Genomic DNA, 15,792 nt, shown 5'->3' with positions numbered 1-15,792 from the left:
TTTCAATGTATACTTTTAACAATGATAATAAACATTATATTCTTCTTCTTTATTGAGCACGTCCTATGAGCCAAGCTCTCTGCAAAGTGTTTCATTCACATTATCTCTCATTAACATTAGCTGCAAGGTAATGACTGTCACCTCCATTTTACAGATGAGTGAGCTGAAGCTTAGCGAGGTCAGTGACCTGTCCGGGATCAGATTCTGGGTAAGAGGAAAAGGCAGGAATATGACACATGTCTGTTATAACTTCAAAGCCTGACCTTTCAGCCTCTATGCTATATTAATCGGTGAAACATAGTAACTATTGATAAGAATGACTGTGTTAATCATTTGGAGTGGGAATATTTACTTGGAATGTTGACTTTGTTGTTGTTGTTCTTCCCAGAAAAAGTGTCTCTGTGGTCTCTTGCAGAATTTCCAGCAAGGCCCAATTCCACGGAAATCAGTGCCTCTACTTTCCCAGCCACCTGTAGATGTATTATGACTTTTGACTGAGTTCTTCTTTCCTCTGGAGAAGGAACGGTAGATGAATCTGTGGACAGTTTCCCTTCATATGACTTGTCAGCACTGAACACATAACCCCTCTTTTTGCATTACCTCGCAGAGTGTGCGGGGCTTTACCAGGGTCTATTCTTCAGTGTCCTGCCATGTGCTACACAGTTCATTATTTGCTTGAGGAAGAAGGGTAAGCCCTGATAGTAAGGGGGTAAGGGGACATGCTTCCCAAGAGTCACTTACTCTGTTTGTACTCTCAGTACCTTGCAGAGTGCTAGCCAAGTCATGTGTGCTTAGTAAAACCTCAGTTAAATCTATAAACTTTAAGAACTTTGGAACAAAAGTAGTAGAAAAAGTAAGGGAGTTTTAGCAAGTGGATAAATGACAGAAGTAATCCTGTGTTGAAACTCTACCAGATGAATGTTGTTACCAAACTTCCGTATGGTCCGCTAGGTCCAGAAAGACATTTTTGTGGTACGTAGGTAATAGAAGTGGCCAGATTAGCCATAGACAGATCTTGTTTAGCTATAAAGGCACAATATAAACTATTGTCCAAGGCAGGGGAGAACAATGCATAAAATCTTTAATATATCTATACTAGTTCTTACAGTAATTCTTTCTATTTTATGCCCTTTCCATTATAAAATGCTCATTAGGGTCCATGCCTTAGCATGACTTTAAAACACTACAAAGTAACAAAATTTCAAACCTCCAGATCAGATGATGCTATGTTTAAAAACAGGAAAATTGGCCAAGGAATGAAAAATATTAATAGAAATAAATTTAAAACTACAGTGCTCACCACATGATTTTCCAATGGTGACAGATATTATTTATGAAATACAGCTGGAAAATAGATTATTAAAACTGAAAAATATAAACATATAATTAATTTCACATAGCATATATCACAATTAATTGCAGGTGAATTATAGGTAAGCATAGAACATAAAGCATAATACGTTGAATAGAATTGTGTAAGTGTCCTTATTGGGAAGAAGAATAAATATTTTTAAAAATGGCTTTAACTAAGGTATTATTAGAACACAATAAACTACACATATTTAAACTGTACCCAGTGACAAACTTTAATATATGTATACACTTGTGAAACCATCATCACAATCAAGATAATAACACACCCATCACCCCAGAGTGCTCTCAGGCTCCACTGTGTCCCATTGCTCCCAACTCTTCCCACCTGTTCCCTCCCCCAGACCCACACAACCACTGATCTGCTTTCTGTTACTATCGTTTGCATGAATGTAAGTTTTTGACTGGTGAAGTGGTTATTGATTATATGATGGATGGTTCTACTTTGTTTTTTGTTTTTGTTTTTTCCCCGAGATGGAGTCTCACTCTGTTGCCCAGGCTGGAGTACAGTGGCGCCATCTCGGCTCACTGCAAGCTCCGCCTCCAAGATTCAAGCAATTCTTGTGCCTCAGCCTCTCAAGCAGCTGGAATTACAGGAGCGTGCCACAACCCCCAGCTAATTTTTGTATTTTTAGTTGAGACGAGGTTTCGCCATATTGGCCAGGCTGGTCTCGAACTCCTGACCTCAGGTGATCCTCCCGCCTTGGCCTCCCAAAGTGCTGGGATTACAGATGTGAGTCGCTGCTCCTGGCCAGGTTCTACTTTTAAAAAGCCAAAATGTAATGAAAAAAAGCAAGGAAAGAACTGAAATGGAAACTTTTTGTGATAAATGACAAGTAAAAGCTTAATATCCACACTAGCAAACATTTAATAGAAAGAATATTTTATTTTGGTTTATTTGATTGCAAAGAACAGGGACAGTCCAGTGGTTCATGCCTGTAATCCCAGCACTTTCGGAGGCCGAGGCTAGTGGATCGTGAGGTCAAGAGATCGAGACCATCTGGCCAACATGGTGAAACCCCGTCTCTACTAAAAATACAAAAATTAGCTGGGCGTGGTGGCACACTCCTGTAGTCCCTGCTACTGGGGAGGCTGAGGCAGGAGAATCGCTTGAACCCAGGAGGCAGAGGTTGCAGTGAGCCGAGATTGTGCCATTGCACTCCAGCCTGGGCAACAAGAGCGAAATTCCATCTAAAAAAAAAAACAACAAAAAAAGGATGCATATTTTAGGAATACACATGACTGGATTACTGCTGAAAACAGAGGTAACTTGAAGGCTTGGCTCTTCAGGTTTTCTCTCAAGGGTGTCATGGGCCAAATGTTTGTTCTCCAATTGCACCTCTGCTTCTTTAAGCCCATCTGTTTTGTTTGCCCCCTACCACCTATCTTTCTCCGCTAACTTTAATTTGCAGTCCCTCATAATTTCAGCATGCCGTGGCTCATCTGATTCCAAATACACCCGTGGCATACCTTGATTCAGCCTCTTTGACTTTCGTTCCTTCTATTAAGTGTATTGACACTCAGTCTTTTCAAATTCAAGTTCTCACGGGAGGAGTGTGATTGGCTTGGCTCGCCTTTTTGGCCCAGGCCATTCACTGTTACCTTTGGATCTGAAATGACCCATCACCTAGGATCAAAAAGTAGGGTCACCTGGTTCTAAACATCAGTAGGGCAGCTTTCCTCAGGAAGGGGTATGAGTAGTGCAGGCATTGAGTGCTTTTCTGTCTAGCAAAGAGAATGGTGCTTGAGAGACAGCTGGAACTGGATTCAAATCCCAGCTCTATTATTTAGTAGCCGTGTCACTTTGGGGTACTTGCCTAACCTCTCTGAGCCTTAGGTTTTTTGTACTGGTGGAAGGTGTCCAAGTTCTTGGCATTGTGAACAAAGAATTGGACAAAATGCACAAAGCAAGGAAAGAATGAAGCAACAAAAGCAGAGATTTATTGAAAATGAAAGTATACTCCATATGGTGGGAGCAGCCCAAGCAAGCAACTCAAGAGGCAAGTTACAGAATTTTCTGGGGTTTAAATACTCTCTAGAGGTTTCCCATTGGTTACTTGGTGTACAGGTGTACCCCCTATGTAAAGGAAGTACTGGCCTGGAATCAGTCTGATTGATTGCAGGAGGGGGCCAATCAGAGTCTGAAGCAAAGTTACAAAGTTACACCCTATGCAAAGGTCTGATTGGTTGCAGAAAGTGACCAATCAGAGGCTGAAATGAAGTTACAAAGTTATAGTACTATGCAAATGAAAACTTGGCCGGCAACCAGCCTGATTGTCTCCCAGAGGGGACAAATCAGAGGCACTTTCAATTTTTCATCTGCCACTCAGAAAATGGGAGGTTGCAAAGGGATTAGCCTCTGGTCCTTTTCTTACCTGGGCATGGAAAGTTGGGGTTTTCTTTGTGATTGAGTTCTAGGAAGTCAGCATGAATTCGGCCTTAGGTTCCCTGCCTCCAGACCCTGTTCTCCTGCCTCATTTTCATTTTAACTTGGGAATAATAACTGCCTTGAAGAAATTTTGTAACAAATATATAAAATAATACCTGTAAAGCTCTGGTATAGTATCTAGCACACAATAGGTCTCAATAATGATAGCTATTTTATTATCACATTAACAGATTAATAATGATCTCAGGAAAAAGATACCTCACACAAGAGGGAAGCCAAATAGTGGGATAACATTTAAGGACATGGTCAGCCTCACAATTTTTTAAACGCATTTGAGAATAGCTATGAGATACATCTCACTTTTTTTTTTTTTTTTTTTTTTTTTGAGACGGAGTTTCACTCTTGTTGCCCAGGATGGAGTGCAATGGTGCAATCTCGGCTCACCACAACCTCCGCCTGGGTTGATTCTCCATTCTCCTGCCTCAGCGTCCTGAGTAGCTGGGATTACAGGTATGTGCCACCATGCCTGGCTAATTTTGTACTTTTAATGGAGACAGGTTTTCTCCATGTTGATCAGGCTGATCTTGAACTCTCGACCTCAGGTGATCCACCTGCCTTGACCTCCCAAAGTGCTGGGATTACAGGTGTGAGCCACCGCACCCGGCCACATCTCACTTCTGTTAAACTTGCTAAAATAAACTAAAATTAACCATTCCAATATTGATGGGACAATGAGGAAAGAGTACATTCATATTTGGTTGATGGCATTATACATTAGCCTAATTATTCCAAATAGCAATCTCATAAAACATACCCTCCAATTCATAGTACCTTCTGGGCAAATACTTCCCAAGGAGGTAGTTAAAAAGGAATACTTCTATTTGTACAAAATATTTATAGCTTTCTTTTTAATTCAGGCTTTCATCCTTTTCGAACTGAAAGAGACCTAAGAAGTTATTTTTTTTTCTCTTGGGTTGCATGTTAGAATCATTTCGGAGCTTTCAAAAATCACTGATGTTCATGTCTCATGCCAGAAATATGGAGTTAATAGTCCTAGAATATGGCCTAGGCCTGAGTACGGTTTAAAAGCTCCTCAGGTGATACGAATGTACAGCCAGGAAGGAAAACCACTCTTCCAATCCCACTCTATTAGGGGATCTATGAATAAACAAGAGCCAGAGAGGCTGAAAGCCCTCTCAAAAGAAGTCACAGAGAGGTGATAAAAGAGCTGGATTGAACTAAAGATGCTCCAAGTGCCTGCTTCCAGCTTCTAGTCCTGGTGAATGACTGGAAATTTCCAGGTGCTCAACACTTAGAGACCAGGTAACAAATTATAGCAGAGCAATACAACACATTCATTCATTGTTATTGAAAGGACAACTGTGGACAGGGTAGGACATTGGTGAGAACCAAGTGTGATACTGGTGTCTCCATTACTGCCCCTCATAGAGAGACAGCAACTGTTCCTAGCTGAAAGGGTTGAATCCTCGTGGGTGCCCTTATCTCCTCCTCCAACATCTCTGTTGTGGAGGGTGAGGTTATCAGTGTCCAGGACTGCTGAATGATGGGCTGTCTGTGCTGAGCAGTGATGAACTAGCAAGAGTTCATTTTTAAAAACTGTGATGAAGTATGTATAGCATAAAATTTACCGCTTTAACCATTTGTAAGTATACAGTTTCTCTGGCATTAAGTACATTCACATTGTTTTGCATCCATCACCACTACCCATCTCCAGAACTTTTTCATCATCCCCAGCTGAAACTTCATACCCATTAAACATTAACTCCTAATTCCTCCCACCCTGCCACCTCAGACCCTGGTTGCTATTACTCCACTTCCTCTCTATAAATTCGACTATCGCAGGTACCTCATATAAGTGGGATCATGCAGTATCTGTTCTTTGTGTCTGGCTTATTTCACTTAGCATAGCGTCTCCAAGTTTAAAAGGCCATTTAAAAAAATAAATTATCCTCTTTCTCTCTGCTCCCCTGTTCTTTCCACCAAATGTCCTTTTCCTTCCAGGTTGAGGACCACCTATCCCTTCTATCAATCCTGGCTTACCCATTCTAGTGTACTCTGCCTTTTTCCTCTTCCTTTAAAGCTTAGTGTTATCTAGTGAGCAAGATAGGAAACGCTAGCTCTGCAAGCTCGTATGTGAGACTGCAAAGTCTGAAGGGTGGTTTTGTTTTGTTCTTGCATTTTCATTTCTGCTTCAGTGTGGACTGAGGGAAGAAAAGAGACTGTTGGGGAATGAGAGAGAAAGAGGAAAACAGAATATAATCACATTTATACTTGGAAATGTAGACCTGTCTCACATGAAAAAATGGTATCTACATTATTTTAGAAATTGTAGAAGTAGAATTTCATCAGAAATGCTTTGTTTTTATTTATGAGGAAATGTTGCACACTGTTAAGCATATTAACTCTGGATCTGAATTATCTGAATTTGAATCCTAGCTCTAATACTTTTTAGTTGTGTGTTCTAGAGCAAATAACTGAATTTCTCTATACTTTAGTTTTTGTTTTGCTTTTTTTTTGTTTTGTCTCACTCTGTCGCCCAGGCTGGAGGACAGTGGCATGATCATAGCTCACTGCAGCCTCGACCTCCTGGGCTCAAGCAATTGTCTTGCCTCAGCCTCTTAAGTAGCTGGGACTACAGGCACATGCAATCACACACAGCTAATTTTTTGTATTTCTTGTAGAGATGGAGTTTTGCCATGTTGCCCAGGCTGGTCTTAAACTCCTAAGCTCAAGCAATTAGCCTACCTTGGCCTCCCAAAGTGCTGGGATTACAGGCATGAACCACCATGCCCATCCTGGTCAGTGCTTTGGTGTTTCATTCGGTTAAATAAGGAAAAATAGATTTTAAGTTTTAAGATTTAAGTTAGCATTATTCATAATAGCCTCAAACCAGGCATAATGCAAATGTCCGTTAGTTGATGAATGGAAAAACACAATGTAGTCTATCTTTCAATGAAACACTTCTTAGCAATAAAAAGAAACAACCTGCCAAATCACACACCACCACAGACGAAACTCAAAAACATCTTGCCAAGAAACCAGACACAAAAGACTACATATGGTAGGATTCCATTTGTGTGAAATTTCTAGAAAAAGCTGAACTGTTGAGACAGAGGTCAGTGGTGGCCTCGGGCATGCGTGGGGCCCAGGATTCACTGCAGACAAGCCTGAGGAAACCTTTCTGGGTGATGGAAGTGTTTTAAAACTGGATTTTGGTGATAGTTGTGTTTTAAAACCGGATTTTGCACTCATAGGTGGGAATTGAACAATGAGATCACTTGGACTCAGGAAGGGGAACATCACACACCGGGGCCTGTCATGGGGAGGGGGGAGGGGGGAGGGATTGCATTGGGAGTTATACCTGATGTAAATGACGAGTTGATGGGTGCAGCACACCAACATGGCACAAGTATACATATGTAACAAACCTGCACGTTATGCACATGTACCCTAGAACTTAAAGTATAATAATAATAAATTAATTAAAAAAAAAAAAGAAAAGAAAAGTTAACCTATAAAAAAAAAAAAACAAAAAAAAAACCAGACTTTGGTGATGGTTGCACAATGTAAAAATTGACTAAACCTCACTAAACTTTACTCTTAAAATGGATTAATTTATGGTGTGTCAGTTTTATTGCTATAAACTTATAAACTGTTAAAAGGAAATTCGAAATGAATTGAAACTGGAGACTCAGATTCTGGTTCTTTCTTTTAAAGGAAAAAAGAAACATATTGTTTTTGTAAAAATAACACACAGTCATTGCTGGGAGACAATTCTCCACGGGTCTCTTGTGTTTCAGCACATGTTTCAAGCGAAACTCTGGCTCTCCTTTGTTCCAGCCTGTTTCTGCAGCCTGTGAAGACAGAGGAAGTATCTCCAGCCAGAGCAAAAGGCAGACACGCTTACTATCCCGTGTAACAAGAATAGCTCCCTCTGCGGCAAAGGGCAGGTAAGCTGAATGCTCATGATGAAACAGTCAGGTGCTCTAAAGTCAAGATTTTTCTTCTGTAATGCAGCCCACCGTGACTGCAGGTGTCACCTGGTCTTTATCACGTTGTCCTGTGGGAACATGGGGATTGGGGACTGGCAAACCAGTGAAGAATATGCTGACACTCAGTCACTGCTCTTGCTGTCAGGAGTAAAGCTCTTTGTCTTGTGTCTTCTGTTAACACCCATGAAACTGTAGCAGGCTCACTTTTTAGCTTGCACGTAGAGTAAAATCTCTGACTCCTGGGTTCTTGTTTTAAAGAATTGTGGTAAAATATACATAACATTAAATTTACCATTTTAGCCATTTTAGGGATACAGTTCAGTGGCAGTAAGTACATTTACAATGTTGTATAACTATCACCATTACACATCTCTAGAGCTTTTTAAAAATTAATTAATTTATTTTTTGAGATGGAGTCTCACACAGCCCCTTGGGCTAGAGTGCAGTGGCTCGATCTCGGCTCACTGCAATCTCCGCATGCTGGGTTCAAGCGATTCTCCTGCCTCAGCCTCCCGAGTAGCTGGGATTACAGGCGTCTGCCACCACGCCCAGATAATTTTTTTGTATTTTTAGTAAAAACCGGGTTTCACCATGTTGGCCAGGCTGGTCTTGAACTCCTGACCTTGTGATTCGCCCGCCTTGGTCTCCCAAAGTGCTGGGATTACAGGTGTGAGCCACCGCACCCAGCTCACATTGCTCTAGAGCTTTTTAATCATTCCATGTTGAAACTCTACCCATTAAGCGATACTCCTCATTACCCCCTTTCCCTAGCCCCTGGCAACCACTGTTCTACTTTCTCTATATACTCAACTACTCTAGGTACCTCATATAAGTGGAATGATACACTATTTGTCCTTGTGTGACTGGCTTGTTTGACTTTGCATAATGTCTTCAGAGTTTATCCATGTTGTAGTGTGTGTCAGGATTTCATTCCTTTTTAAGGCTGAATAATATTCCGTTGTATGTATATACCTTCACAGTTCTTGATGCTAATTATATCTTAAAATCAAGTAAAAAAATACAAACAAGAAAGTTAAAAAAAAAAAAAAAGAAAGAAAGAAAGCATCTCATCATTTGGAAGTCATTATAATTCCAAATATCTATTTATGAATAGACAGAAAAACAGGTAGAGACAAAAAAATGTTAGAAAATGGGCTTTGGGGTCTTGCTTTCTAATACTCACCTCCAGCTCCCTGGCCTGGACTATAGGTGCAGGCAGTTTTCTGGCTTAGGGGTTTGTCCCACTCCCAGAATCTACCCACCAGCTCCTGAGCCTCACAGGCAGGTTAAGAGGGGCTTGCAGCAGTTGGCCTCCCCACAGCTGAACAGCTGATCCCTGGCCACACTGACTCCTAGCCCTTGCTTTTCCCATCTCTAAGGAGTCCCTATGTCCTGAGGAGTTGTCCTATGCCACATTTCCCAGTTTTCCTCATTCAGCAATTCTTTATTAAAGGCCTGTTGTGGGTCAGGAGCTTTGCTAGGTACTGGGAGCACCTAGCCATAGAGATCCCACTCCTACCAGTGACTATCACTGTGCAGAGACAGAAACGTAAACACGTAAATACTACAAGACAAAATTCCCATCCTAGTGGAAGTAGGGAAGTCTCCCGGAAGGAGATGGCACAGGGTGTTGAAGGAGCGGGGTGAAGGTAGTGAGGAAGTGTGCGTGTGCTGGCAGGGCTGAGAGGAGCAACAGGTGTGAGGGAACCGGGGCACTGGGGTCCTGGAGTTTGAGGGCTTGCAAGGAATTACCTGTGGTTGAAACTCAGGAGGCAGGCAGGGGAATGGAGAGGGGCGGAGCTGGAGAATTACGGAGGCTCATAGGGTGAAGATGCTCTCATGCCATGCTGAGGAGGCCACCTGGGGAAGAACAGGCAGTGAGGAGCCATTGGAAGGTATGAAGCAGAAGAGGACATAGTGAGCTCTGTCTGAATGCATTCTCCCTTTGTCATAGCGACAGTCCACATTCTGTCCTCAATCCCAGTGCCTGGTTTACTGCAGCACTTCTACTCTCCATCCAGTGCACCCTTCATGCTGGCGAATGAATGGAACACGACATTCCTTAGGTCTTCAGCAAATCCCACATAATGCATGCATTAGGGTTACAAATGAATAGATTCATGAAATGGAATTTTGATTCTCCAGTAGTTTGATTCTAGTTCTAGTTGCTAATGCCATTACGTGAAAATACTGATGGGGCCATCTGTCTTCTCAAAGTGCAAGATTTTGAAATTGTGTCGTATTTCTGGAAATTCAAACACAACATTTACTGACAATCACTGGTGAATGATGAAAGGGCAATATTTCAGTCTAAGTCAACCCAATTCCTGACAGACACAGGAAAGCAAAAAGATTAACCAGCCTTGGCTGCCTGACCTGTTCTTTGTCCTCAGCCATAACACAGCATGCAGACCATTCTTCATTAACCAGAGCAGGGCAGGGAAGGGCGTGGTAGGAGGAGGGTGTGAATCAGCATAACCACAGTCAACTTTCCATGGCCTTGGGACATACTAAATGTGGCTAAGGCTGGACTCTGGACATGTTCGGCATTTAAGACGCTGCCCATTCATCCTGACTCTGCTCTCCTTCACCTCCATAAAGGGTAGTCTAGGGAGAGAGGTGCCAAGCCTTTGTTCTGGGGTCTGGGGCTCTGGAAGAGGCCAAGATCACTCCTCCCCCTCTGTATTGGGAGCTTCAACAAAGGCCACTTGCTATCCCCCGCCTTTGGTTTATAGGGAAGTATGTTATCAGCTTCTACTCAATTATCTAACAATTCAAGGGCCAGGTGCACCTTAACAAATAAAGGGCTTCCCTCCTCCTGTGAACAGGGGAAGAAGGTTCAGATGGGCAAAATGAACTTCTTTGATGCAGGAAGGAATTGAGAAGAGAGAATATGGGCGACTAATGAAGAATAAAAAGTAATCCCAGGCCGGGCGCGGTGGCTCACGCCCATAATCCCAGCACTCTGGCAGGCCGAGGCGGGAGGATCACAAGGTCAGGAGATGGAGGCCATCCTGGCTAACACGGCGAAACCCCGCCTCTACTAAAAATACAAAAAAAATTAGCTGGGTGTGGTGGTGGGCGCCTGTAGACCCAGCTACTTGAGAGGCTGAGGCAGAATGGCGTGAACCTGAGAGGCGGAGCTTGCAGTGAGCCGAGATAGTGCCACTGCACTCCAGCCTGGGTGACAAAGCGAGACTCCGTCTCAAAATAATAATAATAATAATAATAATAATAGGCCAGGCACGGTGGCTCACGCCTGTAATCCCAGCACTTTGGAAGGCCGAGGTGAGTGGATCACAAGGTCAGGAGTTCAATACCAACTTGGCCAAGATGGTGTAACCTTGTCTCTACTAAAAATACAAAAAAAAAAATTAGCCAGGCGTGGTGGCGGGCGCCTGCAATCCCAGCTATTCAGGACACTGAGGCAGAGAATTGCTTGAACCCAAGAGGTGGAGGTTGCAGTGAGCTGAGATTATACTGCTGCACCCAAGCCTGGGCAGACAGAGTGAGTCTCCATCTCAAACAACAACAACAACAACAAATAACCAAACAACAAAAAATAATAATAATAATTCCATTTACATAACCATGAGTGGAGCATTTCACAAAAACCAAGACCACTGTGGAATTATGTTTGTGCTTCCTAATGGCTTGGAGTCTAGTCTAGAGGACAGGGTAATAGGCAAAGATCTGACTAAGGCTTGGGTCCTGTCCCACCACTTGCCTACTACCAGTTCTGCACCATGGCAGGCATGCCCTCCTCCAGGGCTGGGCTTAACCCAGCACTTCTTCCCCCATCCACAACTGGGAAGGGAGCTCACAGGGGCCCCTCACAGTCTGTGGATTCTGATGCAAGATGTCAACTGCACTGGCCTTAATTTTGCCATTGCCCAGATACACTCAACATTCAAACTAGATCTAATTTTAGATTTAGATCTAATTTTATGTCAGGCGCAGTAGCTCATGCCTGTAATCCCAGAACTTTGGGAGGCTGAGGGAGGCTTGAGGTCAGAAGTTTGAGGCCAACCTGGCAAACATGGCAAAACCCACTAAAAATACAAAAATTAGCCGGGTGTCAAGGCAGGCTCCTGTAGTCCCAGCTACTCGGAGGCTGAGGCAGGAGAATCTCTTGAACCTGGGAAGCGGAGGTTGCAGTGAGCTGAGATTGTGCCATTGCACTCCAGCCTGGGCGACAGGGCAAGCCTGTGTCTCAAAAACAAAACAAAACAAAACTAATTTTAGTTTTAGTTCACCTAGTTTAGATCTAGTTCATTTAATAGCTAGATGAAATTTGGCTTCTGATAAGAGTCCTAGGCCCCACCCTCCAGCCACTCCCACACTCACCACTGGCTCTGCTTCCCTCCATCTCCCCCACTCATCACACACAAAGACTTAAAAGAAACAATAACATACTGAAATATCTTTCTGGATTATTTTCAGCATAGTAGGGATTAAAGTCATAAAATGACACTCTCAGGGAGGAGTATTTCAGATGTGAGCCAGCAGGTAGAAGCAGAATTTTTGGATCAAGGAGGCTTTGTTTTATTCTTCCCACAAATTGCTCCGCACAGAATGCTGCTAATCTGCTTATGAGCAAAGCAAGAATAGAACAGTTACTTTGTGGATTGATAGCACAGGTTATTAGAGCTGGAAAGCACCTTAGTGATCATCTGGCTCAAAGCCCTTTAGTTTACAGATGAGCAAATGGAGCTTCAGAGAGGTGAAATGATTTTTCAAAGTTAATAAACAACAGGACTAGATGCCAAATATGGTGTCTTTCTATTTTAGTGTTGCCTATAAATTAGGCAACACTGAGGTAGGAAGGATACAGCAAATTTACAGCTTTCAAAAGAGCTCACTGAACAATTTATTTAAGCCTTTCCTTCCGTGGAAAGCATCTCCATTGAAGAAATATTGCTTAGAATTTGGAAATCCCTGTTTCTGGGGCCAGTGTCAGTCATTTTTGCTTCCCCATATGTAGCATAATGCTTTGCACAGTAGATTTGCTCCCTTAATCCCTTTATCCCTTTATTCTTTTTTCTTTTTCTTTTTCTTTTTTTGAGACGGAGTCTTGCTCTGTCACCCAGGCTGGAGCGCCATCTCAGCTCACTGCAGCCTCCGACTCCTGGGCTCAAGCAATTCTCCCTCCTCAGCTTCCCAGAGTAGCTGGGATTACAGGTGCGCACCACCACACCCAGCTAATTTTTATATTTTTAGTAGAGATGAGGTTTCACCATGTTGGCCAGGCTCATCTCAAACTCCTGATCTCAAGTGATCCACCGGCCTCGGCCTCCCAAAGTGCTGGGATTACAGGTGTGAGCCACCACACTGGCTAATCCCTATCTTTTAAAGGAGAGGGATTCTTTTTGTGTTTGCTTTGTACAGCTATAAAAACTAATCACATACTCCTCTGTGCTGTGTCCATCATTTCATCATTCACCTATCACACTGTAACATAAATAGTCTTAAGTAATTTTTGTCTACCCAACAAAGACAAAGGGCTCTAATCCATCACTTTAGTGGCTACTTTGAGGGCATGAATTAGTTACTTTTGTATACTAGGACATAGTACAATGCCTGATATCTTACAGGTTTTCAATAAATGCTTTATCAACTGACTTGAGTAAATGTGGGCCTTTTTGTATATTATTGATGCATGAGTTTTATTTGTTAACTAAAACCAGCAAGTTAAGAAAAAATGTTCTTCATTTCAGTTGGAGTTTAATTTTTGTTTGTTTCCATTATATTTAATTAATGAAGACTATTTCTTTTGTTTATTCGCTCGTGTATAGATTTGTGCTAACTACCTAGTCTATAAAACAAAAATGAGCTGGAAAATTGATAGGTGGCTAAATACAATTCATACATTTATTTTGGCTTTTAGGATACACTATTGTTAGTTAAACTCATCACTTCACACTTATAAAAATATTAATGCATTTATAGTTAGTTGGAAGAGAGAATGTATCTACTTTAAAACTGTTTTTGAAAACTGGCTATAATTCTGGAAGCAAATATTTTCTGAAGTTTCTAGGCTTATATACTTTTTAAAAAGTGTTTTTTACATTAGATGGTTTTCTGGGAAATTTGAAATTAACCACTGGTTAGCATTCCATTAAGTTTTCAGGATAATTACAAATCTGTAAGTGTATAATGAGTAAGAGTAATTGACTAGAGTCCACATCTGTAAAGGAATCATAACTAAGTTACAATAATTGATTCATATGAGCCCAAGTTTTTCTTCTTTAGTTTTATTATCCAGTACATCACCATATGTAATTTATTATGTAGCTAGTTGTAATTCAGATAAATTTGCTGTTAGAAAAACCTGAATCTAGATGATACCACAGCAGAAAGATCACTTAGGAGATTCTCCTGGGTCTAGCTCATGCTTCTTTTGTCTAAACTTATTTTATATTTGTTTGGAATAAACTCTGGCTTTCACAGGGATCCTGAGTATCAATGAATCAATGATAATATTTTAGTTTTTCCATAGTGTGTGTGGACTTTTCCCATTTTTGTATTTTTAACAAGGATGAAAGTTCAGTAAATATTTAAATGTATTGATACTTGTAGCCAGTACATTCTGACCTGATAAATTATTGTCTGTTACATAAGAAACATAAATGGAACTCTTCTTCTGTAACAGTTCTTCCTTCTAATGGACAGTACTGGCACATGGTACTCTCTATCAACATAACTGTGTGTTTGTGCACACACACACATACACACATACACACAAACAGGCATACACACACAGTTAAATGGTTGAGAGGCAGCACAGTGTGATATATAGGAGGCTATGCTCTGTGTGGAACAGTGCTGGGTTCCATCCTCTGTCACATTCTGGTTGTGTGACTTTAAGGATGCTAATCTCTCTGAATCTCAATTTTTGTTTGTTTGTTTCTTTTTGAGACAAGGTCTCTCGCTCTGTTGCTCAGGCTGGAGTGCAGTGGTATGATCTTGGCTCACTGCAACCTCGACCTCCCCAGGCTCAAGCAATTCTCCCACCTCAGCCTCCCGAGTAGGTGGGACTACAGGCACATGCCACAACACCTGGCTAATGTTTGTACTTTTTGTAGAGATGGGGTTTCACCATGTTGCCCAGGATGGTCTCGAACTCCTGAGTTCAAGCAATCTGCCTGCCTTGACCTCCCAAAGTGCTGGGATTACAGGTGTAAGCCACCATGTCTGGCTGTAAATCTCAGTTTCTTAATCCATAAAATGTTTTCATGATATTCATGTATATGATAATCAAATAAGATCTTGTAAAACAGTGTTACATCCTGGCATATAGCAAATAGTCATTAAATATTAGCTATTATTAGGAGGACTTATATCTCCTATTTTTGTTTATTTTTCCTCTTTTCTGCTTTTAGAAGATTTGGGGCAATTTACCAATATTCTCTAGAGAAACGGCTCACCAGGAATCATTCTAATGGCTGGTGGATAAGACTTGAGAAGAATCACTGCATTCTGTATTGGATGTTTAGAGAACAAATGGATGCTTGGGGAACATAACACTTGGAAAACTCGCCTATAGCTTCCAGATAGCTAAAATGTCCACATGCTCACTAATAGCAGATGTATGTATATGAAGAAATTCCAGGCTGAATTTCACAGGTAACTGGATCAGAACTAGGTGGAATAGATTCTTTTACATACTTTGAGTAGCTCAGAAGCTAACCCTCTATTACAAGTGAAGACCCATATTGCACTTGAAGGGCCATTTCAAAATATCTAGTTTCTTACCAGCAAAGTACACTGGAGGAGATAGCAATACATGACTACAAGTACACAGCATTTGGAATCAAATATCTCTGAATGAAGTTGCGTTTTTGTCATCTACCAGCTGTGTGATCTTTGGCAAATGCCTTCCCTTCTAGAAGCCTTGCTTTCCTCAACGAGGTAATGGAGCTGTACTTTGCAAGGTATGATAAGAAGTCAGTGGGATCATGTATATAAACTGCCTATCCCAATGTCTGGCACTGGATAGGTCCTGAACAGTGTTAACTG

At 41.6% G+C, this 15,792-nt stretch overlaps 1 protein-coding gene across 5 annotated transcripts in view; it reads left to right on the top strand.

Annotated features, from left to right (window-relative positions):
- The window catches only part of MYOM1 (myomesin 1), a 177,513-nt gene that overhangs the window by 13,485 nt on the left and 148,236 nt on the right, over positions 1 to 15,792 (top strand). For 3 of the 5 annotated variants that reach the window (XR_013408196.1, XM_015121625.3, XM_015121623.3), the window contains exon 2: positions 7,622 to 7,731. Coding sequence is in view for 2 of the 5 variants with exons in the window: in XM_015121625.3 (XP_014977111.3) it covers positions 7,622 to 7,731 (110 nt within the window). In the remaining 3 variants the exon portion in view is untranslated. Of the gene's footprint in view, positions 1 to 4,118; positions 4,271 to 7,621; positions 7,732 to 15,792 lie in introns of those variants that run through there. The other 2 variants (XM_077974888.1, XM_077974885.1) reach the window with 1 other exon arrangement.

This window comes from Macaca mulatta, chromosome 18 (genome assembly GCF_049350105.2).
Source record: "Macaca mulatta isolate MMU2019108-1 chromosome 18, T2T-MMU8v2.0, whole genome shotgun sequence".
In the NCBI taxonomy this organism is placed as follows: domain Eukaryota; kingdom Metazoa; phylum Chordata; class Mammalia; order Primates; family Cercopithecidae; genus Macaca; species Macaca mulatta.
The sequence above is the reverse complement of the archived record's forward strand: the minus strand, read 5'-3'. Positions and strand labels throughout refer to the sequence as shown.